General features: G+C 42.0%; 1 protein-coding gene across 1 annotated transcript in view; it reads left to right on the top strand.

Moving 5' to 3' along the window:
- The first annotated feature begins 9618 nt into the window (after nt 1–9618).
- TRPV1 (transient receptor potential cation channel subfamily V member 1) overlaps nt 9619–19122 on the top strand; it is a 76902-nt gene continuing 67398 nt past the window's right edge. Inside the window, exons 1-2 of the mRNA XM_044285758.1 lie at nt 9619–9692; nt 13792–14117. Coding sequence (XP_044141693.1) covers nt 13801–14117 — 317 coding nt within the window. The 5' untranslated portion in view covers nt 9619–9692; nt 13792–13800. The remainder of the gene's footprint in view (nt 9693–13791; nt 14118–19122) is intronic.

Genomic DNA, 19122 nt, shown 5'->3' with positions numbered 1-19122 from the left:
CAATGCTGCTTCTTTCACCACCACTGCCCACATCTTGTCATGGTTCGATATGCCAGGAAAGCTCTGCTCCGCTAGTCACTGGCCTTAGTGGTAACCCGCCTCACCCAGGGCTTTCCTTCAATATCCAGCATGGACAAGTTGCATAATGTAATTCAGTAGAGACTGCTGATGGATAGTTCTGGTCAAAGGCGCCCCTCCTTCAGCAGCCATGTCCTGGACTAGTGCACCATACAAGGAGCAGGACTTCCGATATGAGGACGTTGGTGCTGATTCTATTAAAACTTTCAATGTCACTTATAGTGTTATTTACAGCACTTTTGGAGAAATTTCTGTAAGGTGATCAACCCCTTTGATTTGTTTAGTGATCTCTTTCTTCCCAAATTATCAGTCTCCGTTCCATTCCTTCACTTGTACCACTTGGTCTGGCTCTGAATAATACATCCCTTCACTGGACTGGATGTCAGTCTGTGAGGTGTACGTTGAGAATCTCATAGGCATGCACATTGGTCTACATTGAAGGAGCTGTAAGTGTCGGGAGGGCAATCATGTGGTACAAGTGAAGGAGTGAAATAGAGACTGATAATGTGGTAAAAAAAAAGCGATCAGTAAAAAAAATTATTCATTCAAAAAAAGAAATAACGCACCAAGAAGGAATTGTTGGAATCAAACAAAGATTTCTATGTGTAAATGTAATGATGATAGATGTAAGTGATTACAATATTAGGGCAAAATGATACATTTATGGGGAAAACTGTACAATTGAATAGAGGCTCTAGGAACCTGTTGGGCCGCCTCTAACCTGGATACAAGATGAGATACAGTTGTGCATGGAGGCATACAGGTTCTGTGTGGTATCCTGCAGCACATTTGCTCCCTAGGACTGTAGATCTTTCGCACTCGTAGATTACCAAAGCTGGTGCCCCGGCTGGTCCCATAACTGCTTGATTGGAGATAAATTTGGTGACCGGGCAGCAAAGGAAGTGTTGTATCTAGCTGAGACATTACTGGGAAACCCTTGCTGTATGTGGGTGAGCATTACCCTGCTGAAAAATGCCAGTTGGAAGGCCAGCCATGAGAGACAACGCATGTGGCTGCAGGATGTCCTGCACATACGTATTGCTGAGCTGTTAGTGTTCCTCGTATCACTACGTCGTGTGCGATGGCTTCTCAGATCATCACAGCAGGATTGAAACGCTCACCATGAGGCCTCCATACTCGAACCAGACTGTTGTTGGATCCCAAACAGAATCTTATTTCTTTGCTAAAGACTATTTGGTTCCAGTCCATAGCAGTCCAGGTTTCTCGTTCACGACACCACTGCAAATGAAGGCAATGGTGGATGGCTGTTAATGGCAGGAAACGTAATGGGTGTGATACCAGATTTCCTTCTGCTAAGTGCCTGGAAATGATCCAGGCAGAGACAGGCGTGTGGAATTAATGTGCCACCTGTGTCTGGATGGTGGACAACAAAACTGTGAGAGCTGCTCGTGCTTGTCAGTGGATCAAAATATCCTAATGAATGGTCTAGATGGCGAGTAATTTGTCAAACTGACTATCTTGCTTCTCTCAGTCCAATGATATGCCCCCCTTCTAAGTCTGCAAACTGGGCAAAATGTCTTTGAGTGCGTCATAAAGGCATGTCTAGCAGGTCTTTCACCAAGAGGTCCACTGCCCAAAAGTAGTCTCTGAGAGCCTTTTTATAGGGCAGTAGGGGAAGAACTTTTACGACCTCTTGTGGCAATTTACATACTGTATCTGCCTGAGACATAACTGCTTGCCGAGTTTTGCAGCAATCTGACTTTTTTATCTGGGTGCATTATTTTTTTTGTCAATGAGGGTGCATAGTAAGGCAATGTTCACATCTGCATTGGATGCTCAGTTAGGAGTCTTCCTTCTAGAGTTCATCAAAAATAGCAGAGAGAAAAGTCCTGCATGCTGGACTTTTTTCTCCTGTAAAATAATGTTCTCCCGAACGCAAACTAAACCGATCCCATTATAGTCAATGGGATCTGTTAGTTTCCTTTCATGTCAGTTATCTTCCGTTATTTCTGTTCCTATAACGGAGCAGAAGAATAGAAATTATATGTGCCCTAAGAACTTTCATTAACTCATTTATAGTCGGTATTGTACCACTTTTATTTAGAATGACCCCCATTTCTTAGCTCTATTGTTTGTATGTATAATGGTGTGCAGCCATTTTGTTTTTTATAATTATGTTTGCTTTATGGATATGCACCTGTGATTCTGAAGGTTCTAGTCTAAATTCTCTTGAAGACTATTAGTCTTGTCACAAGACTATAAAACCAATAGATGGCGCTGTTCATGAGTCATTACAAGCAGGGCAATAGTCCTCAGATGCATCCTAGCAAGCTTATATTATCGCAGATAAAGTGCTAGATGTTTGAATGATAGCAGCAATCCGATATACACCTCAGTGTTAGCGCAGGCTATTATAGGCTGAGTGCTACATGGTGTGTGGACTCTGTTGAGCAGAGTGCCCCACTTACTAGCACCCCAACAAGATGAACAGCGCCATCTATTGGTTTCATAGTCTTATAACAAGACTAATAATCTTGCCATAAGACTATGAAACCAATAGATGGCGATGTTCATGAGTAGTGTAAATCGCGAATTTTCCATGCAAATAGTTATTCAGCTGAAAAACAAGGCAGATTCTGCTCATTTGCATGTCTTTCCCATATGCCCATGTTTATGCAAATTAGTTTTTACATGACAAAACTGTATAGAAAGGTTATTGAATATTATGATAGGACAATCAGAAAACTTTTTGTCACCCTTAGGGTCCATTCACACGTCCGTTGTTTCTTTCCTGATCTGTTCCGTTTTTTGCTGAACAGATCTGGACCAGATCTGGACCCATTCATTTTCAATGGGTCCTGAAAAAAAATCTGACATTGTGCTGTCTGTTTTTTTTCAGGACCCATTGAAAATGAATGGGTCCAGATCTGGTCCAGATCTGTTCAGCAAAAAACGGAACAGATCAGGAAAGAAAAAACGGACGTGTGAATGGACCCTAATGATATTGATCTAGGTGCGCAGGTCCACCCAAGCCATCAAACAGATGTGAAGTAACTTTGAGGCTTACTGGCTCTCAGTTAGATGAGAGCTGGTTTGGAATGTCTCATAGTGCACAATCCTGCCATTGTAAGGTATGCTGACTAAGCCTGTTATCTGTCTCATTGATAGATTGTTGGTTTCCACATATCTGGCTTTTGGCATATAGCCTTTGTGTGGTTGTCTATTGTATGTCATAGCTAATTGGAGTCCGAGACGCATCCAGCTATCCTCTTAATGCTGTTTCCAAACCATTTTGATGGGTTTTCCATCAATTTCTAACCTTTTTTTGTGAACCAGACACCCTCTTCTCTTCCGAACAGGGGTGCTCGATCAACACTAATAAACAGCCCTTTAATCAGGTGAACTATAGCTATGCATCTATGTAAACAGCTGGATAGGGAGATCGCTCCCTTTAAAATCTTCCTATTTACGTGATCACAGCCGTCCATCACATGCACATTTACAGAATCTGCTGATTCCTACGACAGTCACTTGCAATTATCCAGCTCCCATGTCCGCATGTCCGCTCATGCGTCAGCCACTAATATTATTGTGATTTGACCGAAGCAAAAAAACATTTCCGCATCATCTCCCTCGGATTGATTGCAAGACCTTAAAAGGCACTTAGCTTAACCACAATTACTTTCGGTGGTCACATGATTGGGTAGTAAATATTACAGCCATTTTCCCTTGACTATATGGACAACACATTCTGTAACTTCCTTAGACATGTTTTTCTCAAAACACAACTTGCTGTTGACTGTAGTAACTGGATATAAATTAATATTTTCCTTTATAGTGAGGTCAGATGTTCTGTAGATTCAGGATGGCTTCTTTCACATCTGCAACCACAAAGAGCGGAATATGTCTAATTGCCAAGCACATTTGTGGCCACATTTTTGGGGTTTGGTTTACCTGGCTGCCTTTACATTATGTATGTGACTATGACTTTATACAGTATTGCACAAGTTTTTTTTGTGGTGTTTGTGACATTTTTGAGCCACATTTTGGTTGCCATTTTAATTCTATATTTGTGGGTTTACACATACAGAATAGGGCTAGCCTTACTGCAGGAGCAAGAGTTTACTTTAAAGAGGTTTTCCGGGATTTTAATATTGATGACCTATCGTCAGGATAGGTCATCAATATCAGATCGGCGGGGGTCTGACATTCCAGCACCCTGCCGATTAGCTGGTTGAAGGGAAGGGTTCACTCTGTGTGAACGTTGCCTTCCTTTGTTTGCTTACCTGTTTATACACTTGAATAAGAACAAGCCGTCCCATTGAAATAAATGGCACAGCTTTTAGTTACGCCTGCTTGGCGCTGCGCTGTTGACGGTGAGCAGGTAAGCAAACAAGAGAAGGAAGTGCTCAGACGGAGTGCGGCCTTTCCTTCAACCAGCTGATCGGCCGGGTGTCGGACCTAGGTTGGCCAGACGTGCGCTTTTAGGCTAGACAGTCCGGTTTTCTGGCTCCCTGTCACAGGGATGTCCACCCTTTCAGTAGCTCATGCTCAGGTAGCAGCACTGGGCTGTCTGAACATGAGCTGCAGCAACTAACTGAGGCTTCTCTCACCCCCAGTCAGTCACTAGAGCCCGCAGACATGGCTCCCTGTGACTGACTGAGGGGGAGAGGAGCACCCGGGCTGCCCCCAGCTCACCTTCCCCTCAGAAACTTCTTTGCTCTCCTCCCCCCGTTTTTTTCTGCTGTCTGTGATGGCGTGTGGCTTCACGGGGCCCGGGGCATGGCTTATCCATTTGGGGCGTGGTCGGTCAGGTCCGGCTTTTTGGGATGAAGCTAGTGGCCACCCTAGTCGGACCCCTGACAATCTGATATTGATGATATATCCTGAGGATAGGTCATCAATATTAAAATCCCGGGAAACCTCTTTAAAGGGTTTCTACCACTTGGATTTCACATAATTAGGTGTCAGACACTAGCGCTCCGCTAGTGTCTGCTCTGCCAAACTATCCTGCTATAATAGCTTTTGGGGCAGCCGTTTACCTAAAAAAAGAACTTTTATTAATATGCTAATGACCCTCTAGGTGCTATGGGGGCGTCATTAGCACCTAGAGGATCGGTCTACCTTCTCAAGATGCCGCCGCTCAGCGCCTCCCTCCAGCCCGCCCATCTGCTTCGGAATGCATCAAACGGACGACTTCACTGCGCATGCGCCCTGCGCGGCTGTATTCGGCGCATGCGCAGTGAATGTCATTAGCATATTAATAAAAGTTCTTTTTTTAGGTAAACGGCTGCCCCAAAAGCTATTATAGCAGGATAGTTTGGCAGAGCAGACACTAGCGGAGCGCTAGTGTCTGACACCTAATTATGTGAAATCCAAGTGGTAGAAACCCTTTAAGGTCTAGGGTCTGTATTATGGGGTCCGATATTTACATTTATTTTAGGGTTTTTAAAGAGTATTCTAGTTATGTCAAGTTGCCTCTTAACCACAGACTAGGGGATTACTATTGGATTTGTGGAGGTCCGACCTTTAGGACTCTCAATAAGCACCAGAACGGGGGCTCCTAAAACTCAGTGGGACACCTTGTTAAGAATAGAGTGGTAGGTAAAGCATGCGCACTGCTGCTCCATGCATCTGCATGGGGCTGCCTGAAATAGCTGAGGGCTGTGTGCAGCTGTCTCCAGCAGTCCCTTTGAGAATGAATAGAGCGACAGTGCACCTGCTCGACATTCGGCTTCATCATTTCAAGGTGGTCTGCATTTGACTAGACCCGTCCATCACTGTGCAAGCCCTAGTTTTTAAAGCTGTATGCCTTTAGTTATTGGTGACCCCTGATGTACAGTACAGACCAAAAGTTTGGACACACCTTCTCATTCAAAGAGTTTTCTTTATTTTCATGACTATGAAAATTGTAGATTCACACTGAAGGCATCAAAACTATGAATTAACACATGTGGAATTATATACATAACAAACAAGTGTGAAACAACTGAAAATATGTCACATTCTAGGTTTTTCAAAGTAGCCACCTTTTGCTATGATTACTGCTTTCCACACTCTTGGCATTCTCTTGATGAGCTTCAAGAGATAGTCCCCTGAAATGGTTTTCACTTCACAGGTGTGCCCTGTCAGGGTTAATAAGTGGGATTTCTTGCCTTATAGATGGGGTTGGGACCATCAGTGGCGTTGAGGAGAAGTCAGGTGGATACACAGCTCATAGTCCTACTGAATAGACTGTTAGAATTTGTATTATGGCAAGAAAAAAGCAGCTAAGTAAAGAAAAATGAGTGGCCATCATTACTTTAAGAAAGGAAGGTCAGTCAGTCAGCCGAAAAATTGGGAAAACTTTGAAAGTAAGGGCTATTTGACCATGAAGGAGAGTGATGGGGTGCTGCGCCAGATGACCTGGCCTCCACAGTCACCGGACCTGAGCCCAATCGACATGGTTTGGGGTGAGTTGGACCGCAGAGTGAAGGCAAAAGGGCCGACAAGTGCTAAGCATCTCTGGAAACTCCTTCAAGACTGTTGGAAGACCATTTCAGGTGACTACCTCTTGAAGCTCATCAAGAGAATGCCAAGAGTGTGGAAAGCAGTAATCAAAGCAAAAGGTTGGCTACTTTGAAGAACCTAGAATATGACATATTTTCAGTTGTTTCACACTTGTTTGTTATGTATATAATTCCACATGTGTTAATTCATAGTTGTGATGCCTTTATAGTCATGAAAATAAAGAAAACTCTTTTAATGAGAAGGTGTGTCCAAACTTTTGGTCTGTACTGTATAGGTCTGGTCACTTGTTCCTCCATCAGTGGCCATGTTTTGGACAGTAAGTGACGAGACTGTACTGAAACATGGAGATGGGACTTCACATACAAGTCAGGTCCATAAATATTGGGACATTAACACAATTCTAACATTTTTGGCTCTATACACCACTACAATGAATTTGAAATGAAATGAACAAGATGTGCTTTAACTGCAGACTGTCAGCTTTAATTTGAGGGTATTTACATCCAAATTAGATGAACAGTGTAGGAATTACAACAGTTTGCATATGTGCCTCCCACTTGTTAAGGGACCAAAAGTAATGGGACAATTGGCTTCTCAGCTGTTCCATGGCCAGGTGTGTGTTATTCCCTCATTATCCCAATTACAATGAGCAGATAAAAGGTCCAGAGTTCATTTCAAGTGTGCTATTTGCATTTGGAATCTGTTGCTGTCAACTCTCAAGATGAGATCCAAAGAGCTGTCACTATCAGTGAAGCAAGCCATCATTAGGCTGAAAAAACACAACAAACCCATCAGAGAGATAGCAAAAACATTAGGCGTGGCCAAAACAACTGTTTGGAACATTCTTAAAAAGAAGGAATGCACCGGTGAGCTCAGCAACACCAAAAGACCTGGAAGACCACGGTAAACCACTGTGGTGGATGACCGAAGAATTATTTTCCTGGTGAAGACCTTCACAACAGTTGGCCAGATCAAGAACACTCTCCAGGAGGTAGGTGTATGTGTGTCAAAGTCAACAATCAAGAGAAGACTTCACCAGAGTGAATACAGAGGGTTCACCACAAGATGTAAACCATTGGTGAGCCTCAAAAGCAGGAAGGCCAGATTAGAGTTTGCCAAACGACATCTAAAAAAGCCTTCACAGTTCTGGAAAAAAACAACATCCTATGGACAGATGAGAACAAGATCAACTTGTACCAGAGTGATGGGAAGAGAAGAGTATGGAGAAGGAAAGGAACTGCTCATGATCCTAAGCATACCACCTCATCGGTGAAGCATGGTGGTGGTAGTGTCATGGCGTGGGCATGTATGGCTGCCAATGGAACTGGTTCTCTTGTATTTATTGATGATGTGACTGCTGACAAAAGCAGCAGGATGAATTCTGTGTTTCAGGCAGTATTATCTGCTCATATTCAGCCAATTGCTTCAGAACTCATTGGACGGCTCTTCGCAGTGCAGATAGACAGTGACCCAAAGCATACTGCACAAGCAACCAAAGAGTTTTTTAAGGGAAAGAAGTGGAATGTTATGCAATGGCCAAGTCCATCACCTGACCTGAATCCGATTGAGCATGCATTCCACTTGCTGAAGACAAAACTGAAGGTAAAATGCCCCAAGAACAAGCAGGAACTGAACACAGTTGCAGTAGAGGCCTGGCAGATCATCACCAGGGATGAAACCCAGCGTCTGGTGATGTCTATGCGTTCCAGACTTCAGGCTGTAATTGACTGCAAACGATTTGCAAACAAGTATAAAAAAAGTGAAAGTTTGATTTATGATTATTATTATGTCCTATTACTTTTGGTCCCTTAACAAGTGGGAGGCACATATGCAAACTGTTGTAATTCCTGCACCGTTCACCTGATTTGGATGTAAATGCCCTCAAATTAAAGCTGACAGACTGCAGTTAAAGCACATCTTGTTAGTTTCATTTCAAATCCATTGTGGTGGTATATAAAGCCAAAAATGTTAGGATTGTGTCCATGTCCCAATATTTATGGACCTGACTGTATGAGGACATTGGGGCAGATTCTCTTATAACATTGTATGAGTTATTGGCTTATAGAGGGTTTACATTACTTTAGGGAAATATGTGATAAGATGGTCAACCACTTTAAAGGGGTTTCCAACTCTTTACCACTTAGAATATTATAGGTGACTGCTACAGCCAGTAATTGGCTGCAGTGGTCACACATCCATGACATCATCTGAGTAGCTGGAAGTATAGAGACTGATGGAGGATTGGGAATCTGGCTGGACAGGAGCAGCAGGGGGATTGGTAAGATGAAAGTTGTCTATAATTACCGGTAGTTTATAAAATAGAAAATTTTACATTTCTGGACAAGGGGAAAATCCAATGGCGAAGGTGAGGATAGAAACCCTGTTTTCATGCTGCTTGCTTCAGTTGTGATGCTCCTCGCCGTGTGTATGAAAGTATTGTTTTCCTGTTATAGACATCTACTTGTTAAAAAGATATATATATATATATATATATATATATATTTAAACAACATATCGTTTAGGTATCTGCAGCTATCTCTTCTATTAAGTGGATAAAGGATCAATAAGTTTACAATAAATTATACTCAAATTTATTTTTAAGAATACATATACCAGTGCTGTGTGTATATTCATTCTGTATAATATATGGGAAAAACTGAATTTCTGTATTGGCTGTTTTTTATGTGGTTGTGTCATATAGCCATAACATGCATGACATTGGTGTTAACAGTTCCCATGCATTCCTCTCTCTATAATAGTCTTTATTAACATCCTACTGAATGCTGGAAGTAAAGTCTGGACGGGGGCATTTGCTGCTAAATGTGGAATCCACATGTGCAGAGCTCCCAGTAAAAGCCTTGATAACTCTTGGGAATAACATGGGCTACAGGCTCTTCCTCAGTCATCACATTAGTTCCAGTATTTGCTGAAGCTTTGTGTGCCGTGAAATATCAGAAGACTGAAAGAAGAGCAGAGCCCCATCCATCAAGCATCTCACAACATCCTGAGACAGTACTGGGAAGTGGGCTTTGGTCCTGATGGAGACTTGGCACTGACTGCTCAGACATAAATAACCTCTATGTAGATCCAGCAAAAGACTGAGGTGTTAAGGAAGCTTACATACTGGAAGGCGACTCCACAAGGTAACAATTTTATCTTGAGTGTTTGCATTGCTTGTTATTTCTAAGTTTTAGGATATCACATTAAATAATAGATTTGTAAAAACATTTAATATGTTATGCACGGCTATGTGGAGATCTATGGCATGCCATAATAAATGCATTATTATTAGGCATAAAAGATAAGCCAATAAAGAGTAGAAGTCCCTTAAGGGGCCAAACGTTTTTTTATAAGAGTACATTTTAAAATGAAAAAAAGGGGCAAAAACTATACAATTCTTGTGTTCCTGAAGACCAAAATCAGTTGCATTCTTAAGGAGTTAACTTTTTTATTTTTTTCTTACAAAGCCATGTAATCGCATGTCAAACATATAGATTTTGTTTGATTCCAGGTAATCCATTACTGGGTTCCCAGAAGATTGTAAAGCTATAACATAAGAGGATACAAAAGCTGGACAGCACAGCAGATTCACTAGTAGATGCAGAGTGCCAGCGGCTGTAGGGACTATCCACCCCCCAAGATATCAAATAGATAAGAAATTCCACCGCACATCCAAGGCGTACAAAATAAGTAGATACTTGTATTCACGAGACAGCTGTCTGGTGAATAAAAGTATCTACTGGTTTGTTACGCCTTGGATGTGCCGTGGAATTTCTTATCTATATAACATAATAGGAGAATATTAGTAATTGTGGTAATACACATTAGCAATGAAATTCTAAGTATTTGTAGATTAAGTCAACCTGAAATAAGACACTAGGAGGGGTACTTACGAGATGCATCCGTTTGCATTGCTGATGACCTGGGACATAAATTACTAATTGCATAGTAATGAGGGCAAATATCCCACTTAACTGATATAAATAACTCCAAAAGGGTTTAGAATAGCAAATCCTGGTTCCTCAGTGTAGCAACATAATAGGGCTGTGCTAGTCATTTGGCATAGTGTGATATCAGAATGAATTATCTATGAGATATATATATATATATATATATACACACACACACACACACACACACACACACACACAGTATATACATGTGTGTATATATATATTTGTAATTATCCACAGATATGTACATATAATTTATGTCTATAATATATTATACACTTCATATAATTACTTGCTGTTCTTTAGTGGAGTTGGAGTGGATTCGCCTGGAATGAATTTTTAACATATTGACGGTATTTGTTACATTGGGTGGCGTGTGCTGCACTGATGCCTATATCCTATTTGTAACCATTTTAGAGTTATTTACGGTATATCAGTTAAAGTGGGAAATGTTGTCCTCATTACTATGCAATTTATAATTCATAACCGAGGTCATCAGCATTGCATATGGATAAATCTCCCTCCCAGTGTATTATTTAAGATGGTATTCAAATGTTTATTATAATAAGTAATATTTTCCTTTTCCAGGAATCCAGTAATGGTTTCAGATAACTTTTCATAGACTGCATTAAATTAACTGGAATCAAACAAAATCGACATGTTTGACATTCGATTACATGGGTTTGTGGGAAAAAGTCAGGTGATTTTGGTCCTTTGGACCACAGGGATTGTCTCGTTTAAAAAAATATTTCCTTTACGTCCTTTGTTTTAGGTTTCCCGGGGACTGTTACTGTTTACTGGATTATCTCTGCCTGGTCATTATAATAATGTATATACTTAGGACATACCATTACCCTACTATCACAGGACAGCCCTCGGATGCTTTAAAAAGACCCGACCCGGCTGTCTATATAAAGACGTGAAGCCTGAAGATCATGATGTCAGGGTTTCCTCTGTCAACACCACAATAAGTGCTTAATGGAAGACATAAGAGTTTTCTCTAATCTTGGTCAATCCTGACCACCCTGTACACAAGGGATACTGAATATACAGCTGATGTTAGTAAAATCTTAAATTCATCTGTCCTGTTAGATTGGAAAAATACATAGCTTATTTAGCTGCCTCTGTACCCCTCAAAGCTACATCTCTGTACAAATATAGTGTAATTCAGTCTATATATTTGCACTTAAAGTCCCCCTTTGTACATCTGTCTGACTTCCAAATAATGGAATATCCTCTGAATTATTATGGGTGTATGTGAGCCTCTCATTGTGCTCACAAGTCCCAGAAAATAGAAAAACAGCTGTATAGTGATGATGGATCATTCGAGATTGTTGAAGGAACAATCGGCTGCATTCGATATGCTGATGAAATGCAGTCATATCTGAATCCTAAATGAAAATGAAAATTTTAAATGTGCAAAGAATTGAAAAAAAAGAAGAATGTCAGAACTTCATCCATTCATCTCGTCCTTTCCCTTGATCCTATTTTGTCTGATAGTACAAATAAAACGTATAAATATTTTAAGGGGTCCTCCGGGCTTTTAATATTGATGACATAACCTCAGGATAGGTCATCAATATCAGATCGGCGGGGGTCCGACACTGGCACCCCCTCTGATCAGCTGTAGGAAGGGAAGGAGCGTCGTGCCATCCATCTCCCTTCTCTCTTCCTGCTCGCTGCTGCTATGTCTATGGTGATCAGGAAGAGAGACGGGAGACGGAATGTGCGCACTGAGTGTGCCTTCCCTTCATACAGCTGATCCTGAGGACAGGTCATCAATATTAAAAGCCTGGAGAACCCCTTAAAGTAAATCTCTCTGTGCCCCAGGAGTTAAGCCATGCCCCCCTCCCCCTCCTCATGGTCCTGAGTCTGGCTGTAAAGTATCTGGTTGGAGTAGGAGTTTCCCTGTTGTGCCCTGACGGCAATAGGACAAAATGATTGTTAAACCCTGCCCCTTTAATATGCCCCACCCCTCAGTCGATCACCAGCCGAAGATCAAACTGATCGGCAGGAGATTAACCCCTGTGTTGCAGGATTTCCATCCGACATAGAGAGCTATCAATCACTTCGCAGAACCACCCACCAGACTCCTAAGCATCTGAAAGAGCTGGGATTTAAATGAATAAAATGCAAGTTATACTGAATCTTTTTTCTCACATCTATATATTAATCTGCTCAGCTCCTCCTGCTGTATGCTATGATACCTGTAGATTGGACACAATCTTCAATTCAAATTCTCTTTAAAAGAAATCTGTCACCAGGGACCTCCCTATCCAGCTGTTTGCATCAACACAAAACTGTGGTTCGCCTGATTAAAGGGCTGTTTATCTTGTTGATCTGAGGCTCCGTTCGCGAATTATGATTCTTTTTCTTTATGGCATTTATTATGTAGGGGAAGTTAATACAAGGCACTTACTTATGTATTGTGATTGTCCATATTGCCTCCTTTGCTGGTTTGAATCATTTTTCCATCACATTATACACTGCTCGTTTCCATGGTTATGACCACCTTGTAATCCAGCAGCGGTGGCTGTGCTAGCACACGATAGGAAAAAGCATTGGCCCCTCTGGTGGCCGGGACCGTGGGAGTGCGCATAGACTAGCACCTTTTCCTATAGCGTGCAAGCACGACCACCGCTCCTGGATTGCAGGGTCATCATAACTATGGAAACAAGCAGTGTATAATGTGATGGAAAAATGAATCCAGCCAGCAAAGGAAGCAATATGGACAATCACAATACATTAGTAAGTGCCTTGTATTAACTTTCTCTACATGATAAATTACATCTGCTGAAGTGAGACAACCCCTTTAACTCATCCTGGGGAAGAGAATCAAAAATAGTGCCTGGCCCCAGTGGAGCTCCCAATTTATTTTCTTATCTTTATGGACAATTTTCACAAACTGACGTAACCATATGTTTTTGGAATATGAGAGGAAACCTATGTACCCAGGCAAACCTACACAAAGATGGACAGAACATACAAACTCCATACAGATGTTGCCCTTGGTCAAAATTGAGCCCAATAATTAATAATAGCAATAATAGTTGCATGTCCACATAATAGATGACCTGTTATAACTGGGCCTTTGAATGAATCAGAAAAGGTATGTATATATTAAAATATTGCTGTGTCTACATCTGGCTGAAGGCTTCTCCTAGCATATCGTTTGGCGTTAGCTTTAGTAATAGGATATGCATGTCATTGTGTGATGACTTTATTGTGTTTTTCATGATGTCTTTTATTATAACAATCTGTATGATACAACATGACTTATTTTCCTAAGTAAAAGAAAATGAAAAAGATGGGAAGTTCATCAGATCTTGAAGAAACCGATCACAATGAGGACACCAATGCCTCAGCAGATGAATCTCACAGTGATGACAACAATTTAAACGTCCATGACACCTATCAACACCTCAAAATAAAGCATCCCAAGTACACAATCTTCAGCTCGCCTAAAAGCAAAGGGCGTCGTTTCGGCAAAATGGACACAGAGAGGGAAATGGCTCCGATGGACTCTGTATATGTGGTGGAAAGCAAGGTTGTTTCTCCGACTGTTAAATTTCATGTACAATTTGAAAAAGGAAAACCGTGTAACCAGTTGACCAGGTGTGTACGTGTTTTTTTCTTTTACTTATCTATTTTATGTTGGTTATATAGCACCAACATATTCCACAGCTTTGTACAGAGAGTTTCTGTCCGCAAAGGTGTTCACAATCTAACTTATCATGTACACTGGCACCAATCTCATAGCCAATCATCCATTGGCGGCATAGTTGCCACCTGTCCCAAATTAGGCAGGACTGTCCCTGATTTTCAGAGACCGTCTCAGCAAATTAAGGCTGTCCCAGGCCAAAAATGGGCAGGGTTAACATAAACCCCACCCATAAGCGGCTGGTCCGTGGGGTGGGGGGGTGGGGGTGTTCCCCAGAGCAGAGCTTAGATGCCTCAATTTTACCAACTAAAAGATTGGTAAGTATGTTGGCTGCAATGTTAAACACAGACAGATGCATATACAGTCAGGTTCATAAATATTGGGACATCGACACAATTCTAACATTTTTGGCTCTATACACCACCACAATGGATTTGAAATGAAACAAACAAGATGTGCTTTAACTGCAGACTGTCAGCTTTAATTTGAGGATATTTACATCCAAATCAGGTGAACGGTGAAGGAATTACAACAGTTTGCATATGTGCCTCCCACTTGTTAAAGGACCAAAAGTAATGGGACAGAATAATCATAAATCAAACTTTCACTTTTTAATACTTGGTTGCAAATCCTTTGCAGTCAATTACAGCCTGAAGTCTGGAACGCCTAGACATCACCAGACGCTGGGTTTCATCCCTGGTGATGCTTTGCCAGGCCTCTACTGCAACTATCTTCAGTTCCTGCTTGTTCTTGGGGAATTTTCCCTTCAGTTTTGTCTTCAGCAAGTGAAATGCACAGCTCAATCGGATTACAGGCCAGGTGATTGACTTCGCCATTGTAGAACATTCCACTTCTTTCCCTTAAAAAAACTCGCTTGATTGTTGACTGACACACATACACCTACCTCCTAGAGAGTGTATGTGTCTTTTGGTGTTGCTGAGCTCACTGGTGCTTTCCTTCTTTTTAAGATTGTTCCAAATAGTTGTTTTGACCATGCCTAGTGTTTTTGCTATCTCTCTGATGGGTTTGTTGTGTTTTTTTAGCCTAATGATGGCTTGCTTCACTGATAGTGACAGCTCTTTGGATCTCATCTTGAGAGTTGACATCAACAGATTCCATAGAAAATAGCACACTTGAAATGAACTTTGGACATTTTATCTGCTCATTGTAATTGGGATAATAAGTGAGCTGGATTACATCACCCTCAGACCTTGTTCACACCATAGGTAGCGTAGTGGTAGGACCCCTTGCCATGCTGAGAACCGTGACGTGGTGCTTGGGGCTCCGATATCTTCCTGACAGGAATATATTGGCAAAAGTCTCAGCTTTTAATATCTGCATTTATGACTAGCCAGTATAGTCAGTGGCATATCCGTGTGGTGCATTTTTTCTGTGATTTATGATTATATTTTCATCCGCACAATGCTCCGTTTTGTGTAGGATGCCTTTGTGGTGCATGTGGACCGCGCCGACATCCTCCACCGTATGCAAAATATTTTTTGCTGGGGATAGTCGTTTGCTGCGGTCCACATGCGGTGGGGCTGCTCCCCCAATGAAAAACACGCTACAGTGTTAGGGGTTGAGCAGCTCCCCCAGATTTGCCACTATATTTCTGTGTTTTTGTCTTGTTTTATATGTAGTGTATGTGCCTTCACCTGGCATTCAAACACTCTTTGCACCTGGTAGCCTCCATTACATAGTCTGATATGGGTGTGGCTTACAGTCTGGCTTTGTTCACATTGCACTAGTTGTCCTGCTAGGCGGTTGTGTGGAAGCTTGGCTGTGAGCTGGATTACATCACCCTCAGACCTTGTTCACACCATAGGTAGCGTAGTGGTAGGACCCCTTGCCATGCTGAGAACCGTGACGTGGTGCTTGGGGCTCCGATATCTTCCTGACAGGAATATATTGGCAAAAGTCTCAGCTTTTAATATCTGCATTTATGACTAGCCAGTATAGTCAGTGGCATATCCGTGTGGTGCATTTTTTCTGTGATTTATGATTATATTTTCATCCGCACAATGCTCCGTTTTGTGTAGGATGCCTTTGTGGTGCATGTGGACCGCGCCGACATCCTCCACCGTATGCAAAATATTTTTTGCTGGGGATAGTCGTTTGCTGCGGTCCACATGCGGTGGGGCTGCTCCCCCAATGAAAAACACGCTACAGTGTTAGGGTTGAGCAGCTCCCCCAGATTTGCCACTATATTTCTGTGTTTTTTTTTAATTGGGATAATAAGGGAATAACACACACCTGGCCATGGAACAGCTGAGAAGCCAATTGTCCCATTACTTTTGGTCCCTTAACAAGTGGGAGGCACATATGAAAACTGTTATAATTCCTACACCGTTCACCTGATTTGGATGTAAATACCCTCAAATTAAAGCTGACCTTCTGCAGTTAAAGCACATCTTGTTTGTTTCATTTCAAATCCATTGTGGTGGTGTATAGAGCCATAAATGTTAGAATTGTGTTGATATCCCAATATTTATAGACCTGACTGTATATTTATTTTGTTATCGCCCACACTATAGAAAAGTCCAGGGACTTTAGGGAGGGTTGAAGACAAGCTACATATGTTTAGGGTTTACTTTTCGTGCAGGAGTGGTGTTCAAATACGAGGAAAAAGAATATCTGCGCTAAAGGCTGCAGTCCATATGGCGCCCACATTTCCCAGACCAGCCGTGGCTCCTATGACCTGAACTCACTCTGCATCATAGTTATCTATGACGCTGTGAGTTCTAGTCCAGCCGCGGGTCTAATGTCCCGTGCTGAAATGATGCTATGAGTACAAGACAGTAGACCCACGGGTCAGAGTACTGACACACTAACGAGTTTCCTTCACTTTTGCTTCAGTTTGCTACAGTTTCTGCTGTTACTTCATTCTGTTTGTAAGTTTTTTTCTGTCCATGTGGCATCAGTTGAAATTAACTTCATCAGTTTTTTCATGTCGGTGACAAAAAAAACCTGAACAGTAAGGCTAAGGCTACTTTTGACCGCAACACCAGACAGCATCTCCTTGAAATCATCAGTAAAAACAAACAGAAAGATAATAACAATGAGGAGATAAGTGCAACGTGTTTCATTGGTGGGACGCCAGCATAACACATTGCACTTATCTCCTCATTGTTATTATCTTTCTATTTGTTTTTATATTAATAAATCAGTGGAAATAACGCCTCTCGATCTGCATTTTTATCTATCTTATCCACTGTTTACTCAGGATCCTCTTGGAATTTCCATTGCAGGAGGGAGCTGCGGAGATCTCCACGAGTGATACATTACAAGTCTACAGTGATGTTGTGCCCTAAGCACAATACTATCTGGAAAGCGGACCCTTTTTTCTGGGGTCATTCATTTTGCTCGTCAGAGCTCACACAGGAGGTGCAGCCCTCTCTTCTCTTTGCTTTAATCATCAGTTAAAAACAGACCGTCTATCAATATGCTTAATTTTTTTTTACCCTGAGCCATTGACTGCAATAGACCAGTTCTGCATGAAAAACTGATGACATTAGAAAAGACTGACTTTAATGTGTCAAAGAAAAACCACCCAATGGTCTTTATTACCTAACCACATATAAAAGGTTGGTGATGGGTACAAACTCCATACTAATACACTACAGCCCTTGTACGATATGTGCCTGGCGTCTTTGCACACAGCTACATTCTCACAAATTTTATAAAAGTTACGAGTTATGCGAATACATTGACACACTGTGAAAGATTACTAACATTCATTTAAATGTTACAAGAACAGTCAAAGTCCCAAATGCATGGTTACAAAACCACCCATCTCCAGCACCCTCATAATCTTTCTCTCTGCTGTGGTCCTTCCTGGGCATGACATCCGGGTTCGTATCTCCCTAGCACCATGTTGCATACTTACCAACATTTAAAAAGTAAAAATTGAGACATGTAAACCTCACCTCTTGGACCACATGTGGATTCCCCTAAAATTGCCAAGAAGGCCCACAAACCATCTACTGTGGGATGAGGCTTGAGTAAGCCCTGCCCGTTTTGTGGGCCATTTTGTGAGGTCCCAGCAAAATTGAGACTGTTGACAAGTATGCATATTGGAAAGGACATGGCCGAATAACCATAGAACCATGCCATGGTGTACATAGGGAAACAGCGTCATCCACATTCAAGGACACGATATTAAACACCTTTTTGACATATGGTAATGTAAAAGAATAGATTAAGGTGGCTCTTCTGTCAGTGGCGTCTCTAGCTTTCAAATTTTGGGGGGGCACACTGGGGGCCAGGACAAAAGTAGGGGGGGGCAGCTATAACAACGATACATTTACACAAGTACACTTAGAAATGCTGCAATACTTTACCCAATACCTAAAACCGCAACAGGGAAGAAAAGTCCAGCTGTCTGTGGATGACACTTTTATAGAGAGGGGGATCTGTGGATGACACTGCTATGGGGGGGGGGGGGATCTGTGGTTGCCACATACCGTGTATAGCATCTTATGCTATATGTGTCATCCACAGATCCACCCCATGACAGTGTCATCCCCATTTCCCCCTCCATAACAGTGTCATCCACAGATCCCCCTCCCCGCCTCTCACAGGAGTGTACATTTGACATTTCTAAACCGTAATCCATATCCTGCAGTAACTTTAACTTTAAATCAGGATACAGCGGCCGCTCATCTCTACTAGTACCTTAACCTTACACCACTCAGCTAGCTTCGGTAACAGGGCCAGGCTACAGCCTACAGGTCCTGCCTGTTAGTTGTTATCGAGCGAGTGCTGATTTCTGCAGGTCAGAGGATACGGATTACAGTTTAGAAGAAATGTACACTCCTGTGAGCGGTCCAGACCAGTGGCGGATCCAGAGCCTGGTCTCGGGAGGGGCACTTCCAGATTATTTTCTGTCCGCCGCCACAGAACAAGGGTGCTTATAGAACAGACTACACAGTGTAGAGGTATACTGTGTGGCACAGTGTA

The sequence above is a fragment of the Bufo gargarizans genome, chromosome 3 (genome assembly GCF_014858855.1).
Source record: "Bufo gargarizans isolate SCDJY-AF-19 chromosome 3, ASM1485885v1, whole genome shotgun sequence".
NCBI lineage: Eukaryota > Metazoa > Chordata > Amphibia > Anura > Bufonidae > Bufo > Bufo gargarizans.
The sequence above is the reverse complement of the archived record's forward strand: the minus strand, read 5'-3'. Positions and strand labels throughout refer to the sequence as shown.